Below are 19,463 nucleotides of genomic sequence, written 5' to 3'. Positions count from 1 at the left end.
AGAGAAACAGAGGGAGTGTGGGGTGCTTGATTACAGATGCCAGAAGGCAGCAGGACAGGTTAATAGTCTATTTAAGGCAGCGGTTAGACTACAGCTGGTGTACTGCATACTGTTTGGTCACTGCTCTACAGGAAGACTGTCACTGTAATGAAGGGATGGAGAGGAGATTCACCAGAACATTACCTGGAATGGAGCAGTTTAACTATGAAGAGAGGCTTGGGTTATTTTCTTTAGAACAGAGAAAAGCTTATAGCGAACCTAAGAGGGAGCCTATATAATAAGATAATGAGGGGCAATGAACAAGGTGAATAGAAAACAGTTGTTCCTCTTAGTTGAAGTGTCAATAACAAGTGGCATAATGTTAAAGGTGTAAGATTTAGAGAGCATTTGAGGATTTATTTTCATCCTGAGGATGGGGAATCTGGAATGCATTGCCTGAGAGGGTACTTGTGAGAGGAAACCACACAACCTTTAAAACATTCCCTTCGGATCAGCACTTTAAAAGTCATAATATTCAAGGTTACAGGCTAAGTGCTGGAAAGTGGGAGGTGAATAGATTTGAGTGTTGTTTTTGTTGGCGAGAACCAATGGGCAGAAGTGCCTCTTCTGTACTGTATGATTCTAGGAAAAGTGGCAGCCAATATGCTCACCATAAACAGCCCACAAACAGCACTGAAATAAATGACAAAGTAATCATTTTTTTTTGATGTTGATTGAAGGATAAATGGTGGCCAGGATACAATGGAATGTGAACACTGATTTTCAATTCAAGTCTTGAAGTGAAACTCAAACCAAAATCTCAGAGGTGCATGCTACCAACTTATCATAACTGAGGCCAGCTGTAGTTCCAGCACTGTAGTTCCAGTTGTAGCTGGCACTGCTGAGACTGAAGAGCTGTTTGTTTTCTAATTGGCCAGGAACTCAGGGTTAGGTTCTTTGTTAAACGCATGGAAGCCTCAACAGCAGGCAGTTAACTATCTGATTCACAATCATAGCAGTTCAGGATTTGGAATATTATTGGTGGTTAGGATTACAGTCACAGCCAATGAAATTCAGCTGTAAGACAGCAAGCATCATCTCAATAATAAAATGAAGTGGGGGTGCAGGTGTTGGACTGCAGTGGACAAGGTCAGAAGTCATATGACACCAGGTTAAAGTCCAACAGGTTTATTTAAATCACAAGCTTTTGGAACATTGCTCCTTCATCAGATGAGTAATAAAATGAAAGAATACAAATTTTCTCCCATAAATATGCATGCGCTATCAAAATTGCAATCTCAGATATCTGGATATTTCTGCAATATTGTTATCAGGTTATCCAGAGGCTCTCAAATATCCTTTCTCTTTTGCTGAAAAAGAACCTTTGCGCATTATATAACCAAAAATAACTACTAAAAGAAAAAAAATGAATGACAAGGGACAAACCTTCAGCATCATTCCAGCCTGTTCATATGCCCTGTGGAGAACAGAAATAAATTACAGAGATACCATACACCATAGGATTATTATACAAAACTGGTCATGATCACAAATTTAACAGAAAATTATTAAAGATAGCTGATGCAGTCCTAAGCAGACTGCAAACGGTACCAGTATTGGTCCAGTGCTCATCAATGGACTCAAGAGACCCAGACCGATGCTCTGGAACCATAGGTTCAAATTACAACACAGCAGATACTGACATGTGAATTCAACTTTATATATAAAATTAAAAGCTAATTTAATGGTAACCATGAGTTACAGCAGTGTGGTTGACTCAAATGTCTTCTGACATGACCTAGAAAGACAACTTGCTGGATAGACAACAAACGCCCATGGCCATATCCCACATGACAATTTTTAAAAATGCCCCATCAATCCTGCATAGTCCTTCTGACCAACATCCAAGGGGTCTTATACCAAAATTAGGAGAGCCGTCAACAGCCTGACGCCTTTTAAATCTCTGTCAACTCAGTCAATAGTTCTCTTAATTAACAACTCTTCAAAACACCTGTAGGGTAAATTCTGAGTGTAACTATGTCTTAAATGCTACATAATAATCCACAGTGGAAGCACACTTGAACATAGTTGGGAAGGAGCTTGCCTGCGATCACTCAACATTGACTCTGGACAATGTTTAACTATAACCAGTCAAACACAGGCAAGAAAATATTCTGCAGATTAACAGCACTATGACCCCAGCTAATGTATCAGTTCTCCTCCGTACTGAGCACCACTTGAAGGACTCACTGATGGCTGGCAAAAGCATAGAATGTATTCTGGATGTGGGACTTCAACATCCATCACCAAGAATAATTCAGTAGCACCACTACTGAGCAGCTAGAAGAGAGTGAGGACTGCAGATGCTGGATAGTCAGAATCGAAAAAAGTGTAGTGCTGGAAAAGTACAGCAGGTCAGGCAATATCCCAGAAGCAGGAGAACCAATGTTCCAGGCAAAAGCAGATAATGTTCTGGGAACCCCATGGCAATTGGTGGAATTTGAATTTAGTAAGAAATCTAGAATTAATTTGTCTAATTTTGGCTGTGAAATTGTTGTTAAATGTTGGGAAACGCCCATCTGGTTGGTCTAGGGAAGGAAACGGACATCCTTGCATGGTCTGGCCTACATGTCCTCTTAACTGTCCTCTGGGCAACCCACAGATAGATTCTCAACAAATAAAAAAATGCACCAGGCAAGCTTGTTAGCACTGCAGTGTCACCATATTGCCCCCAGTATGGAAATCCAGAGCAATTGGCCTTAAAAGATGAATAAGTCAAAAACAGTTGTCATTATTTTAAAAAACATAATTCTACAATGAACAGAAAACTGAAATGCATTATTTATTGGGGTTTTCTAGATATATAACAACATCAGCACCGAAAAGGAAGGTAGAAATAAAAATATATTTCAAGAAGGATTGCACATCTTTTTATACAAGTAGGCACGTAAAACATATAACGAAATTATATATTTCAAAAATATCCATTGTGGTGAAAATAAGACTTCCAACATTCAGTTGTAGAGATCAAATTGGAATGCTGTTCCACGGCTTTAAAAAAACATTAGTATCACCGAATGTCTCCACTTCTGACCTTATGTTTTAATGATAATGCAGCTAAAAACTATTTAAACTCAAGACACTACACTGAGGAACCTATGGCAACTTAAGTGGGCTGAAATTACTGACTGAAAATGTGTTGCTGGTTAAAGCGCAGCAGGTCAGGCAGCATCCAAGGAACAGGAAATTCGACGTTTCGGGCAAAAGCCCTTCCTGATGAAGGGCTTTTGCCCGAAACGTCGAATTTCCTGTTCTTTGGATGCTGCCTGACCTGCTGCGCTTTAACCAGCAACACATTTTCAGCTCTGATCTCCAGCATCTGCAGACCTCACTTTTTACTTGAAATTACTGACTTCCAACAAGCACTTTCTGTCCTATAAATGACGTCAACTAATGATGAGCTTACTCTTTTTTTTCATTGAGTTCAACTTTGCCACACTTGGGCAAATGCTCATGATGTCATGGCAGTCTCTGTCAGTTCATCTTTGGCATTCAGTTCTTTTGCCCATGTTTGGACTAAGACTATAATGAGCTCTAGAATTAAGGGCTCTGGAAATATCAATGTTGGAACATTGGTCAGCAGGTTGTTGCTGAATGAGAGATATTTTAACCCATCACTCGTTAATTGGCTAATTTGGCAATAATGACCAATTGGATTTACACTGCTTTCTGCCAACAGAATGTACTCTCTCAATTCTTGCACATCGTCAGGTAGAGGTCAGCATTTTTGATGCATTTCAGCAGCTTGGTTAGGAGTGCTGCTAGTTCCACAGCACAAACTTTAGTATCATAACTAGGGTGTTGTCAAGATTCATGGCCATTTCTATATTTACAACTTTGGGCCATTAATGTAACATGCCCAAAGGGAATCGAATTGTCTAAAGACTGGCATCTATGCTGGTGCAGGCCTCGTGAGTAGAAGATAATCAAAGAGTTGGCAACTCTGGCTGAAGAAGCTACTGTTCCAGCTGTGTCCTTTGCACTAACATGCTGTGTTCAAAATCAAAGAGAATAGGGATGTTTTTGGACTATCCATCAGTTAGTTAACTAATTGCCAGACATCGTTCAGAACTGAATGTAACAAGACTTCAAGGCTTTGTTCTGATCTTTTGGCATGAGATTTGTTCAGTTCCATCTGCAGAATACTGACTCTGCTATTTAGCCTGCAGGTAGCTTTGTGTTATAGCTTCATTAGGTTTGAAACATGTTTACAGGTATGTCTAATGCTGCTTCTTCATGCTCTCCTTTAGTCTCCACTGAAGCAGGGTTTGGTTTCCTGAATCTTTAAGTACAGAAAGAATGTCAGTGAGATTACAAATTGTAGTTAAATGAAATTCTGATACCACTGAAGGCCCACTGAACCTCATGGAATGCCCAGTTTTGAGATACCGGACTGATCCTGGGCCTGTCCAATGTAGCAAAGTGGAATAACTACACATAATAGAGGATGATCTGTGTGCAGATGGGATTCTTTTCCAAAAGGAATGGCTATTCATTCCAATACCATCTCACTACCTGCAATGCATCCAATCTGGCAGATGTTGTTTCCAGGACTGAATCAGCTTGGTCAGTAGTGATTCGACCCAAGCCACTTTGGGGACACGGAGGTTCCCCACCCAAAGTGCATTCTTGTTACTCTTAGAGCTTTTTTCAAGTTCAATATGGAAGAGTACTTATTCATTAGCTGAGGGAGAGTGGTAGATGGAATCTAGAAGAGGTTTCTTCACACGTTCGACTCAGTAACATGAAACCATCAGGCTTGGAGATAATGCCCTATTGCATTAACCCCCATCATCATAAAGCGTTGAGAGGCTCTGATGAGGCATTTCAAGACCCTGCTGCCCCCCTCACTGGACACCCTGCTGTTTTGTATCAACCCAACAGATGATGCTATCTCCACCACCCTCCACCTGGCCCTTCCCCCACCTGGACAAACAGACACTTAGGTCAGATTATTGTTCATAGAGTTCAGTTCTGCATTTAACATTTTCATTCCTCAGCACCTGAGTGGAAAGCTGAACTTGAATACCCATCTCTGTAACTGGATCCTGGACTTTTTGACTGAGGCACCTCAGTCAGTCCATATTGGGACCAGTATTTCCAACATCATGACACTGAGCACGGGAGCACCCCCACTCCCCGCTGACACACAACTGTGCAGCATGCACAGCTCGAATTACATAAAGTTCGCTGATGACACGATGGTAGTGGGTCTCATTAGCAGGAACGACAAGTCAGCATACAGAGAGGAGGTGCAATGGCTAACAGACTGGTGTAGAGCCAACAACCTGTCCCTGAATGTGGATAAAATTAAAGAGATGGTTGTTGACTTCAGGACAGCAAGGGGTGATTCCCCCTCCGCTAAACATCAACAGTTTCCATGTGGAGATTGTGAAGAGCACCAAATTTCTTGGCGTCCACCTGACGGAGAATATCACCTGGTCCTTCAACATCAGCTCCATTGCTAAGAAATTAAGTCCCAGCAACATCTCTACTTTCTGTGTAAGTTGAGGCAAGCCCATCTCCCAACCCCCATCCTCACCACATTCTACAAAGGGTTCATTGAGAGTACCCTGAGCAGCTGCATCACTGCGTGGTTTGGGAATTGCACCATCTTGGATAGTAAGACCCTACAACGGATAGTGAGGAGAGCTGTGAAGATCATTGGGGTCTCTCTCTTCTCTCTTCAATACAGACATTTACACCACACGCTGCATCCGCAAGGCTAACAGCAGTGTGGACGACCCCATACATCCTTCATTCAAATTTTTCTCCCTCCTGCCATCTGGCAGAAGATACCAGAACATTCTGTTTCTCACAGCCAGACTGCACAATAGTTTCTTCCCCAAAGCCATTAGGCTTCTTAACGCTGTATGATCCCATTCCATTTGCAATTTTCGGACGACTTTTTGAACTGCTGCTAAAATAATGTTTTATTAATGATCATTTGTTGTTACATTGTAATTTGTCAGGAATTACTGTGCTATCTTACACATTTTGCACTTTATGCCGCCCTGTGTATGACTGTATTCCTGTGCAATCTGTGTGTTCATATAGCACCTCGGTCCTGGAAGAACACTGCCTCATTTTTATTGTACCAGTATATGATAGAAACAACAAAATCAGTTATAGAGTCATAGAGATGTACAGCATGGAAACAGACCCTTCGGTCCAATCCGTCCATGCTGACCAGATATCTCAACCCAATCTAGTCCCATCTGCCAGCACCCAGCCCATATCCCTCCAAACCCTTCCTATTCATATACCCATCCAGCTGTCTTTTAAATGTTGCAATTGTACCAGCCTCCACCACTTCCTCTGCCAGCTCATTCCATACATGTACCACCCTCTGTGTGAAAATGTTGCCCCGTAGGTCTCTTTTATATCTTTCCCCACTCACCCTAAACCTATGCCCTCTAGTCCTGGACTCCCCAACACCAGAGAAAAAAAAAACCTTTGTCTATTTACCCTATCCATGCCCCTTATAATTTTGTAAACCTCTATAAGGTCACTCCTCAGCCTCCAATGCTCCAGGGAAAACAGCCCCAACGTGTACAGCCTCTCCCTATAGCTTAAATACTCCAACCCTGGCAACATCTTTTCTGAACCCTTTCAAGTTTCACAACATCTTTCTGATAGGAAGACGACCAGAATTGCACGCAATGTTCCAACAGTGGCCTAACCAATGTCCTGTACGGCCGCAACATGACCTCCCAACTACTGTACTCAAAACGCTGACCAATGAAACAAAGCTTACCAAACACGTTCTTCATTATCCTATCTACCTGTGACTCCACTTTCAAGGAGCTATGAACCTGCACTCCAAGGTCTCTTTGTTCAACAACACTCCCTAGGACCTTACCATTAAGTGTAGAAGTCCTGCTAAGATTTGCTCTCCCAAAATGCAGCACTTCTCATTTATCGGAATTAAGCTCTATCTGCCATTTCTCTGCCCATTGATCCATCTGGTCAAGATCCTGTTGTAATCGGAGGTATCCCTCTTCGCTCTCCACTATATCCTCTGTACCTCTTACGTTCGCATCCAAATCATTTATATAAATGACAAAAAGTAGAGGACCCAGCACCGATCCTTGTGGCACTCCACTGGTCACAGGCCTCCAGTCGGAAAAACTACCTTCCACCACCACCCTACTCTAATACTCTACTTAACGCTGAAAGGGCCCAGAGCCATTCCATTAATTGTAAACTACTGTGCTGCCACATCCATTGGTGTAGACTTACCCAAGAATGGCAATGGACAAGTCTGGGGCATCAATTTTAAAATATAATTTGGTACTTTTATTGAGTCAGATTGCTGCTGAATTAGTCTATGGGACAGTCCAATAATTTTAGCACAAGATTCCATTTTTGAGTGAGGATGACTTTGCAGGGTTGATTCAGCAAGGTGATGCTCAATGGCTGTTTTTACTCCATCTTGTATTTTCTGTTGAAGCACATTATTGGCATGGACATATTGGTAAGCAGGACGTATTTCTACTGGCTTAAAAGATGATGAGTGAACTAGATGTATTTTTTTGCTGTTTTTTAAAAAAAAAATTCAGTTGCTTCATGGTCATTAATAAGATAAGACATTAGTTCAATTTTTAATTAACTGAATTGAAAATCCTTCTGTCCTGGCCTTTGCATTAGTAATCCACTAACGTCTTTGCCTTTAGTGCAAAAAAAATGGAAACAAAAGAACAAAGATAGTGCTTGGAAAATAAATCTGACCTAAACCTTAATAGAAAATGCAGCTTCAAACATATGCTCATTTCACAATTTTGTCTGTGCATTCATTTAATGTTAAAACATAGAACAGTACAGGTCCTTCAGCCCTCGATGTTGTGCCAGCCCTTTATCCTACTCGAAGATCAGATTAACCTACATACCCTTTATTGTACCATCTTCCATGTGCCTATCCAAGAGTTCTTAAATGCCCCTAATATATCTGACTCTACTACCATTGCTGGCAGTGTATTCCATGCACCCACCATTCTCTGTGTAAACTACCTACCTCTAACATCTCCTCTAAACAAGTAAGCAAGTTTGCGAATGACACAAAAGTCGGTGGAGTTGTGGATAGTGAGGAAGGAAGTGGTAGGTTACAGCGGGATATAGATAAGTTGCAGAGCTGGGCAGAAATGTGGCAAATGGAATTCAATGTAGCTAAGTGTGAAGTCATTCACTTTGGTAGGAGTAACAAGAAGATGGATTACTGGGCTAATGGTAGGCTACTTGGTAGTGTGGATGAGCAGAGGGATCTTGGTGTCCATGTACACAGATCTCTGAAAGTTGCCACCCAGGTAAATAGTGCTGTGAGGAAGGCATATGGTGTACTGGGCTTTATTGGTAGAGGAATTGAGTTCCGGAGTCCTGAGGTCATGTTGCAACTGTATAAGACTCTGGTGCGGCCTCATCTGGAGTATTGTGTGCAGTTTTGGTCGCCATACTATAGGAAGGATGTGGAGGCATTGGAACGAGTGCAGAGGAGGTTTACCAGGATGTTGCCTGGAATGGTAGGAAAATCTTATGAGGAAAGGCTGAGGCACTTGGGGCTGTTCTCATTGGAGAAGAGAAGGTTTAGGGGAGATTTGATAGAGGTGTATAAGATGATATGGGGTTTAGATAGGGTCGACACTGAGAACCTTTTACCGCTAATGGAGTCAGGTGTTACTAGGGGACACAGCTTTAAATTAAGGGGTGGTAGGTATAGGACAGATGTTAGGGGTAGATTCTTTACACAGCGGGTTGTGAGTTCATGGAATGCCCTGCCAGTAGCAGTGGTGAACTCTCCTTCTTTATGGTCATTTAAGCGGGCATTGGATAGGCATTTGGAAGTTATTGGGCTAGTGTAGGTTAGGTAGGATTCGGTCGGCGCAACATCGAGGGCCGAAGGGCCTGTACTGCGCTGTATCTTTCTGTGTTCTATGTTCTAAACCTTCCTTCAATTACCTTAAAATTATGTCCCTCTTGATAGAGATTTTCACCTTTGGAAAAAGTCTCTGTCTATCCACTCTAACTATGCCTCTCAACATCCTGTACATCTCTATCAAGTCACCTCTCATCCTTCTTTGCTCCAATGAGAAAAGCCCTAGCTCCCTCAACATAAGACATGCCCTCCAGTCCAGGCAGCATTCTAATAAATCTCCTCCACACCCTCTCTAAAGCTTCCTGTAATGAAGCAAACTGAACACAATATTTCAAGTGTGGTCTAACTAGGGCTCTATAGAGCTACAGCAGAACCTTGCGGCTCAAATTCAATCCCTCTGCAAATGAAAGCCAACATACCATACACCTTCTTAACAACACTATCAACTTGTGTGGCAATTTTGAGGACTCTATGGACATGCACCCCAAGATGCCTCTATTCCTCCAGACTGCCAAGAATCCTGCTTTCAACCCTGTATTCTGCATTCAAATTCAACCTTCCAAACTGAATGACTTCACTTTTCCAAGTTGAACTCCATCTGCCACTTATCAGCCCAGTTCTGCAATGTTGATTCAATTCTCTGAGATCACCAGAGTTAATTACTTGACAATATCAGAATTTCTTTTGGAAGAAACATATTTTCAAATACCCGGAATGAAAAAAATCCAAAACTCATTTCATGTAGCAATTTTATTTTTGAATGCTGACTTGACTGAAGAATTTCCCTTAATTTCTACTTAATAGTGAGATAATGATATTATAAAACATGTTATGGAAATTAACACAACTGGGGAGAAATTTATTTTGTCAAACAAAAAAAATCTGCAAATTGAAAGTCCAGTTGCTGATGCCACTTTCTAGTTCAGTAGCAGCAAAACAAATAGAAAGATCAAGGTACTAGAATGATTTGTACATGCACCCTCCAATTCCCTTTTAAAGCACACATTTGTCAATTTCTCCCTCTCATCTCACGCTTTTTACTTTCTTCAACTAAAAATCTGGGGATGCAAGAGTTTCACATGGATCTGCATGGTTTGAACAATCAGTGAATTCCCAATTGCTTAAAATTTCTAATACAAGATCTGAGTACAGTTGTAAGAAACTTATTAACAAAAAATAATAACAAATGAAGTTACACATAACCTACGGAAACAATTAGGTGCAAATGGAGGTCCCCCAATCACCAGAAAATTTTAAAAATCGGTGTGAAACTACATTACAGCCAAAACAGATATCAATTTTAGGAAGAAATACAATTGAATGTTAATGCAGTGTTTACAACATGAATACGCGATGTTTTTCTGACCATAGTTATAGACAAAAGGACAAGTCTGAAGAATCTGATTTCACACAAGAAACAAAGTTTGGCCTCAAAAACAAAAAATGAATCCTTGCCATCTAGCAATACAACAGCTAGCTGTAACTGAATTAAAACGTAAGTGCATGAGGCTATAGTAATGCAAAACGTTCATGCTTTCTGTGGATTTGCTGAAAAATAAAGCAACCTATTCTTGTCCATCTACCATAAACCCCTAATAATTATCCCAACAACATGAAAAGCAGTTCAGGCTTGAATCTCTTCAGCTGACATGGGCTCCTGCCATCTCCTGAGCTTGAAGGAAGCAGAATTAAATTTTTGACTTGTACTTTAAGTATTATTACTTTTAAAGTTAAAAAGATCTCATTGAGGAATCTCAATTGTTCCATCCTGGCCTTTTCCCCATCTCTTGATGCTATTCTCATCAGTACCAAATTCCAGAGATTTTTAAATTTGGGTTGATCAGATGTACAAATGATATCATTTCTTATGGACTGCTGCATTCCATTAGAAGGGCACTAGACAAATCTCTAACTTCACCATTAATATAGGTTTCATTTAATTCCGAGAGGTAAGAAAACAAAAGCAGCAGAAATTTTCAATACTTACTTAGCAGCATGGAAGAAACTAGCATGAACAAAATGTTAAGGAAGACAAAAAGAAGGGTCAGCAGCAAATACATATCGTTACATATTACAAACCATTCAGTGTGATCTCAGACAGAGTGATGTCTCATCTGGATCTTATCGTTATATGAAATATGCTGATGACAAGGAATCAGATTGTTTCAACATTCACTGAAAACATAATTGTGCTGACTTCAGGATTCTACAAAATTGTTGCTTTTAATGCTCTCAAGTGACATAGCCATCACTGGCTGGGTCAGCATTTAATATCCTGGAGAATGTAGTTTTGAAGCCTTTGGGGTGTAGGGACAACTAAAATGATTGAGGGAGAGAGTTACAGAATTTTGACTAAGTGACAATGAAGGAACAATAATATATTTCTAAAGCAGAATGGAATGTAGCTTGGAGAGGAACTTGCAAGAGATGCGATCCGAATACATCTGCTGACCCTGTCTTTCGGCCATGATGAGTCACTACAATGGATCTTGGTACACACTGCTGCCACTGTTCAATGATGAATGTCAAAGGTGGGCGACTTTGTCCTGGATGGTGTTAAGCTTGAGTGTTACTGCACAAAGCTAGGCAAACAGACTTGTGCTATGGAGATCAATAGGCTTCAGCAAGGCAGGTGAGTTACTTGCTACAGAATTTCAAGCTTCTAACTGTATTTATAGCACAGGTTCAGTTCAGCAAAGGTAATGTCATTAAACATGAAAAGGTGATTATATTCTCTCTTGGAGGTGGCCATTGCCTGATAGTGTGGTGCAAATATTACTTGTTACATATCAGCCCAAGGAGATAGTGAGGACTGCAGATGCTGAAAGTCAGTCGATAAAGCATAGAGCTGGACAAAGCACAGGTCATGCAGATCAGAGGAGCAGGGCAGTCGACATTTCAGGTCAGAACCTTTCATTAGTCCTGTGACAACATTCTGGCAATACCACTAAAGATCTGTGGTTCAGAACTGGCCGCACCCTTGCCAAACTGTTCCAAAGCAGCTTCAATATCTATTCAGTAATGTGGAAAACTGACCTATCCACAAAAGGAAAAACAAATCCAACTTAATTTATTATCAAATAAAAATTGAATAACCTGCAGATTCTGCAAATCAGAAACAAAACAGCAGATCTGTGCAGCCAGACCAGCTGAACTTTTCCAACGATTTTCTGTTTCTGTTGCTAACCAATTACCACTCTGTCTACTTTTGCTTATCAAAGTGATGTAAGAGATCTTCAGTGCTATCAAGTATCACTTGCAAAGGAATAAAATAATAATTTGAATGTTCTTCATTTAAGTTCCAATTTAAAAATTATGAAGAATTTCACTGATTTATTTCAAAATATGTCACATCATGTCAATTCATATTTCATTTAAAAGAAATCTGCAATCCCTCTACTGACCTGATAGTGTATTTAAGAAGCATGTCCTAGAAATACTTAGAAGTTGCTCTGAAAACAGTGAATTAAGTTTATTTGCCACATTGTATTTAGTTTTCAACTGCCTAGCAGCATATTCCAAACTGCAATTCACCTTCATTTTATTGAGCGAAAGGGGGAGGATTGGTAAACAGTTGGCTAGACAGCTGGTCCACTACGCACTATAACGCCAACCTCTTGGGTTCAATTCCCACAATGGTTGAGATAACTATGAAGGACTCTATTTCACCTTGTCTGAGGCTCAGATCAGTGGTGGCATTCACATTAAAACACTAGCTGTCAATTTCTCCAATGAAAGAGCAGCTCCATGGTCCACAAAGACTACAGCAACTTTACTATTTAGCTGGATTGTCCTGAATTTTAAAATACATTCCAACATATTGAGCGCTCAACTACAAAATATGAGCCGAGTTGAAAATTGACACATGGGTAACTCAAAAGCTCAGGCTCAATACTAATTTAATTCCATACCTGCATGCTTGAAGATTTAGACCACAATATATCCTGTAGTTTTTTTTGGGAAGTGTTAACTATCTATAAACAGTAATAATATCTATAAATGTCGGTCAGCTTATCGGGGGTGTAAGGAAGGGAGCCCTAATCGGAAAAATCTGCAACACTGACAATGCAAAAATCCCTTAGCACTGCACTGAGATCCATGAAGTGAAGCTTGAACTAAAACCATGTGATGCAGAAGCCAAAGTGCTACCACAGAGCCAAGAGAAAGACTCTGCCTATCTAATGACTCCAAAAGTCTACAGTAATGTTGGGATGTTTCTTGGAACAGAAAATGAGAACAAATGTACAACCAAGCTGCAATCTTTTTAAATGCAGCTGAGCAAGGAGACAACAGGCAACTTGAAAGGACATTGGGCAACAATTTTCTTCAAAGTTCAAGTTCTCCCATGCACACATTATAACTTCAGTGATATATCAGCATTTGGTGATGAAGTGGGAGATGGCATGGGGCAGGATGACACTAGGCACATAGACACACAAGATGGCCACTTAGCCATAAGTTGTCCACTTGACACTCAAGATGGCCACCAGACTACAATATGGAGAGAGATGTCTGAGCAAACACAGATACTGCCTGGGGCCACCAGGATGCCAACATGATACACTCACAACCTAGTTGATTAGTTTAAGGCAGGTGGGGGAGAGAATACACATGAGTAGCGGATACTGCCCACCGAAGTGTCTGCGTCTAGCCAACACCTTTGATAGAAATCTAACTATTTGATATGGACTCAATACAAAGTGCTAACAGCCAGGGCTGCAATAATCGTCCTTCTCAGGAAGAGCGATTAGCACCCATTACTACAGTAATGCACTTGTGCACAGATGTTGAAATTAACAAAGACTGCGCTGAAACTGACAATGACCGTGCCAAAATTAACAAAGGTTGCACTGGAACTGACAATGACTGCACCAAAACTATCAGTGATTCTGCAATGTTTACAATAACAAACTATGTTACAACGACAATAACCTCATCACCAACCTGTCATATTACAAAATATATGAAAGTATCTTCACATGTGCTCTGGGTGGAGAGAAGAATCGCAGCTGACCACTGTGCGGTTGGTGTCTCTCTCTCCCCGGAGCTCCAGTATTCCCTTGTACAATAAACTTTGCCATTGAACCCCGACTCTGACTCAGAGGCTGGTGATTTTCCCCACAACAGTGAAAAATTAATGTGTACATCATTCTCTCAGTTTTTTTTTCAAAAGAATCTAAGAAGTAGGAGCAGACATTGGCCACACACCTCAAGCTTACTCTACTGAATAAAATTAATTTCCTATCTTAATTCCACTTTCTTTTCCTATCCCACATTCCTAAATTCCCTTAATGCCCAAAACCATTTTGATCTGGCCAGAATATATTCAACAACTGAATAGTCAGAGTTACAGAATTCCAAATATTCCCAATACAAATCAAGTGAATAGATTCCTCAATATCTGAATTCTACATGACCGAAACCCTTATTCTGCACATATGTCCCAAGTTCTAAACTCTGAAATCAGTAAAAGTAGCCTCTTAGCATTATCCTTAAGCCTAAGTAATAAAATTCAAGGAGGAGAAGCCCTGTGGTGTTAGTTTATCCTCATTATAGTTCAAATTTAGCAGTTGTTCAATTTGGTATAAAACAATGCAAAACATCTTCCTAGTTATACCTTGCTTCCCTAAAAATGAATTAGAATTTGTTTTGAAAATATTAATACATAATATACATAAAACCAAGTAAAGCACTTCCTTCAAGAAGTCAGCTTTAAAGAAAAGAGAAGGATACGCTCTATTGTTCTGATGTGACTCTGCTTCTCTTAGGTAGGCATCTTTTGCTTGGTCATATTGTTTTGCATTCTTGAATGCAACAGCTACAAAGAAACAGAATACAAAAATTTATATGCAATTATAAGATACAACAGCAATTTTTATTTAATTATTCACTACTCATAACATGCAAAGTCAGAACATGTACTAAATAGATGGAGCACATCCACCAAGAAAGTGCCATCCACCTTAACCTAGTTTCCAACTCGACGTGGAACTCATGTTCAAGTACTTGGTTATATCCAAATACTTATTTAAAAGTAACGAAGATTTTGCCTCTATTATTATTACAGATTCCCATCAACTTCCGCAAGAAAGACAATTGTCAACTCTTCCCCAATGCTTCCATCAATTACATATAATCTGCATCACTGACTATTCATTCCTTTAAAAGGTAAATAAGTTTTTCCTGACAACTTTACCTACTTTCTTTTTTAAATTTGTCAATTAAATCTCGCCTTGATAAATTCAATAAAACAAACTAATTGTGTGTTGAATAGAAGTTTCTTCCAATCATTGTTAACTTTCTACTGAAACACTGTTTCAAGTTATAAAATTTAAAAATTTCAAAATCTTAATGCCAACCCTGAAAGATAACCTGTACAAGTTTACATTTACTTAGCATTATGAATTACTAACAAAGTATAAACTTAGCGAGTGCTCAGTACACATAACATATTACAATAGAAAGAGATATGTTTTACGGGGTAGATCAAACTTGGAACTGAGATTAATATTATTGAGCAACTTCAAAACATTAAAATCTTTTGTCTTACCTGCTTTTGCATATTCAGATGCTGCACTGTCATAATCAGGTTTCCATTTTAAAAAGCCTGTTTTCAGACTGCAAATAAAACAGAACCAATCAAGTGAATTGTATTTAACAAAGCCTCATGTTGTATTAACATTTTCACAGCTAATAAACTAGGTTTCCATTAGACAAAAGTTAGAATTGCAGTAAACTGCCCAAGATTTGATATATAATAGTGATCTGGTCCTTGTTTTTTTAAATTCAACCAGCAGATGTGGCCTTTGCTAACTAGACCAGCATTTATTGTCCATTCCTAGTTGCCCTCAAGAAGGTACCGAGCTCAGTCAAATGCAGCCTTGATGTCAAAGGCAATCGCACACCCCTTATCCCACAGAGTTCAAAAACAACCATCTAATTGCAGTAATCCCATTTTCCAGTATTTAGTCTATAGTCTCTGCATCCTCTCCAGTGCTATCATATCCCTCCTATAGCCTGGATTCTAGAAATGTACAGAATACTCAGGGACCAAAACAATATCTTGTACAGTTTCAGCATAACCTCCCTGCTCTTTAAATCTGTGCCTCAGCTAATAAAGGCAAGTACTCCAAATGCTTTCTGAACCACTTTATCCACCTGTCCTGATACCTTAAGGAACTGGTGTACATGTACATCAGGTTCCTTCTACTCTTGGTGCTTCCCAACGTCCAAATATTCATCAAGTATTCCCTTGCTTTGTTTGTCCTGCTCAAATACATGATCTCACATTTATCTGTATTTAATTCCATTTGCCACTGATCAGTCTGTCATTCTGGCCATCCAATCTAAGTCTATTCTCCTCACTATTTACCACCCAACCAACCTTTGCATCATCTGCAAACTCATTAATCCTCCTACATTCATGTTTAAGTTATTTAAATAAAACTACAAATAGCAAGGACTCAATTTGAGGCCAGACCTTTGGCTCAGACTACCACTGCGCCACAAGAGCCAAATTTCTATTCATATATGATCTGAAAAATTAATAGCACTCTCAACTCCAAATAAAGACATGAAGCAATATCTCAAATGTTGTTAAAAGATAAAATAGATGCATTCTTTAAATGACAAAAAAAAACCCACTCTCAAAGCAACTCAATTTTAACACGTACCATTTCTTAAAAGTTTGTTCAATAACATGTCCTTACCAAAAGTATAATCAGATCACACTTCAACATTCCTGGAATGGCAGGACTACCTTACGCTGAAAGACTGGAGCAACTGGGCTTGTATACCCTTGGCTGAAAATGTGTTGCTGGTTAAAGCGCAGCAGGTCAGGCAGCATCCAAGGAACAGGAAATTCGACGTTTCGGGCACAAGGAATTCATCAGGAATCTTGTGCCCGAAACATCGAATTTCCTGTTCCTTGGATGCTGCCTGACCTGCTGCGCTTTAACCAGCAACACATTTTCAGCTCTGATCTCCAGCATCTGCAGACCTCACTTTTTACTTGTATACCCTTGGGTTTAGAAGACCGAGAGAGGATCTGATTAAGATTATTAAAGTATTGGACACTCTGGAGGCAGGAAACATGTTTCTGTTGATGGGTGAGTGCCGAACCAGAGGACACAGCTGAAAAATACAGGGTAGACCATTTAGGACAGAAATGAAGAGAAACTTCTTCACCCAGAGAGTGGTGGCTGTGTGGAATGCTCTGCCCAAGATGGCAGAGGAGGCCCAGTCTCTGGATTCATTTAAGAAAGAGTTGGATAGAGCTCTCAAGGATAGTGGAATCAAGGGTTATGGAGATAAGGCAGGAACAGGATACTGATTAAGCATGATCAGCCATGATCATATTGAATGTTGGTGCAGGCACGAAGGGCAGAATGGCCTACTCCTACACCTATTGTTGTCTATTGTCTATAAAGATGCACCTCATCATAGCAGTTCAGAGACTAGGAATCCTGGTCTAAGCATCTCACCTCTTGACTCCCAGAGCCTGTCCACCATGTCTAAGGCAGAGGTTAGAAGTGTAATGGAATACTCCCCACTTGCCTGGACAAATGAAATTCCAACAACTTTAGAGCTTGGCGCCATATGGGACTAAGCAGCCCACTTCATTGGCATTGCATCCTTAAATACTTACTCCCTTCACCACTGACTCAGAGCAGTAGCATGTCCCCTCTCCAAGGTGCAGGGCAGGAATTCATTAAAGCCTCAAACAGCATCTTCCAAATCCTTGATCACTATCATCTAGAATTCAAAGGCAATAGATATGTAGGAAGAACACCAATTGTAAGCTCCCCTCCAAACCAGTCACTACCCTGACTTGGAAATACATCACCGTTCATTCAGTGTCAATGGATCACGATCCTGGAATCCCCTCTCAATCAACACTGTGCGTGTACCTACCCCAAATGAACAGCAGCAATTCCAGAAGGCAGTTTACCACAATCTTCTCAACAGCAATTAGGGATGGATAATGAACACTGGTGCAATGCTCACATCCCTTTTTTTTGTTTAAAATGATGCTTGCTTTAGTACTTTGAATGAGTTTCCCCCCCCCCCCAAAGTTCCCTCTTCAAGAATTCAATCAATTTTAGTGTACACTTATGTAATTCACTTCTGAAAGGCTGACTACTATGCCTGAGCAGAGCATTTCGGATTCTAACCACGTGCAGAATAAAAAGGATTTTGCAATATCATCCTTGCTTCTTTTGCCAATCCCATAAATCGGTGTCCCTTAGTTCTCGATCTTTCCACTACATTTTCCCTTACCTATAGGCCCCTCATGTTGGTATGGAGGTTTCAGCCATTGTGACACCAATGAATATACTCAAGCAATACACAGTACACCCAAACAAAAGGTAACATAACCAGTGAATTTGGCTTCATTTGCACTGATCTTATTGAAGACCTAAACAGGAAGCGTATAGTTCACAAAGGTTCTTGCGAATCTTAGTGCACCAACGGATGCCAACAGTGGTAGAGACAGGATATGGAACTAGGCAAAAGTGAGAACTGCAGATGCTAGAATCCAGAGTTTAGATCAGAGTGGTGCTGGAAAAGCTCAGCAGGTCAGGCAGCATCCGAGGAGCAGGAAAATTGGTGTTTCAGGCAAAAGCCCTATTCCCCTGATGAAGAGCTTTTCCTGCTCCTCGGATGCTGCCTGACCTGCTGAGCTTTTCCAGCACCACTCTGATCTAAACACAGGATATGGAACTACAACTCCCAGAATGCTTCGTTCGGGGGGGGGGGGAGGGGTCAGACAGACCAGAGGCCGCGAGCTGTTTCAGTTAAAACGAAGCGTTAGATGCCATTCGGATTAGCTCTCCCCCTCCATTCAAAAAAAAAACTGCCTCAAGCAATATTGTAAATGGGAGGAGAAACAAAACAATTCAAATTCGTCCGTCGGCTTGTTTACCATTTCTCAGCTGCGGCTATATGTTCCAACGCCTCGTTAATTTTCTGAGCCATCCGCCTCTCTCTGACTTAGAGCTCACACTTTCGTTCGCTTTAAAGCATCAAGGACAGTGAAAAGGCCACGAAGACTTCACTCCGTACGGTCAGATTTTTTTTTAGTGCTTTCCTGCAGTAAAGGTCCGGAGTGAAAGCCCAATCCCTCGGCCTCTAGCGCAGATCTTCTCCCCGCCCTGTCAAGCGGTCGCCGCTGGTTGGAGCCGCTCAATGACCAACGAACAAGGCCGGCGGTGACAGGGACGCGCAAGCGCGTTCACCCAGGTGGGTGCGGAGTCGCATTTACGCAGTAGCGGCCGCCTGCGGCGTCAATGAGGCGTGGGAGCAGAATTAGGCCATTTGACCCATCGAGTCTGTTACTATGGCTGATGTGACTTGGGTGTTGGAGTGGGCTGAACAAAGTTAAAAATCACACAACGCCAGGTTATACTCCAACAGGTTTATCTGGATACATCCTATTGGTCTCACCCCATAATCAACGATCCTCAGGTAAATCTGTTGGACTCTAACCTGGTGTTGTGTGATTTTTTAACTTGGTATAGTTCAGCGGAAGGTTCACTGAAACATTGCCTCTTTT

The 19,463-nt window shown here is 40.7% G+C and overlaps 1 protein-coding gene across 1 annotated transcript in view; it reads right to left on the bottom strand.

Moving 5' to 3' along the window:
• napgb (N-ethylmaleimide-sensitive factor attachment protein, gamma b) overlaps window positions 1–19,143 on the bottom strand; it is a 46,416-nt gene extending 27,273 nt beyond the window's left edge. The window contains exons 1-5 of the mRNA XM_060824485.1: window positions 18,834–19,143; window positions 15,459–15,526; window positions 14,642–14,726; window positions 10,896–10,913; window positions 1,426–1,456 (exon numbers count right to left, since the gene is read on the bottom strand). Coding sequence (XP_060680468.1) covers window positions 1,426–1,456; window positions 10,896–10,913; window positions 14,642–14,726; window positions 15,459–15,526; window positions 18,834–18,886 — 255 coding nt within the window. The 5' untranslated portion in view covers window positions 18,887–19,143. The remainder of the gene's footprint in view (window positions 1–1,425; window positions 1,457–10,895; window positions 10,914–14,641; window positions 14,727–15,458; window positions 15,527–18,833) is intronic.
• Window positions 19,144–19,463: the final 320 nt, after the last annotated feature.

The sequence above is a fragment of the Hemiscyllium ocellatum genome, chromosome 4, assembly GCF_020745735.1.
Source record: "Hemiscyllium ocellatum isolate sHemOce1 chromosome 4, sHemOce1.pat.X.cur, whole genome shotgun sequence".
Taxonomy (NCBI): domain Eukaryota; kingdom Metazoa; phylum Chordata; class Chondrichthyes; order Orectolobiformes; family Hemiscylliidae; genus Hemiscyllium; species Hemiscyllium ocellatum.
This window is presented reverse-complemented; position numbering and strand designations above follow the sequence as displayed.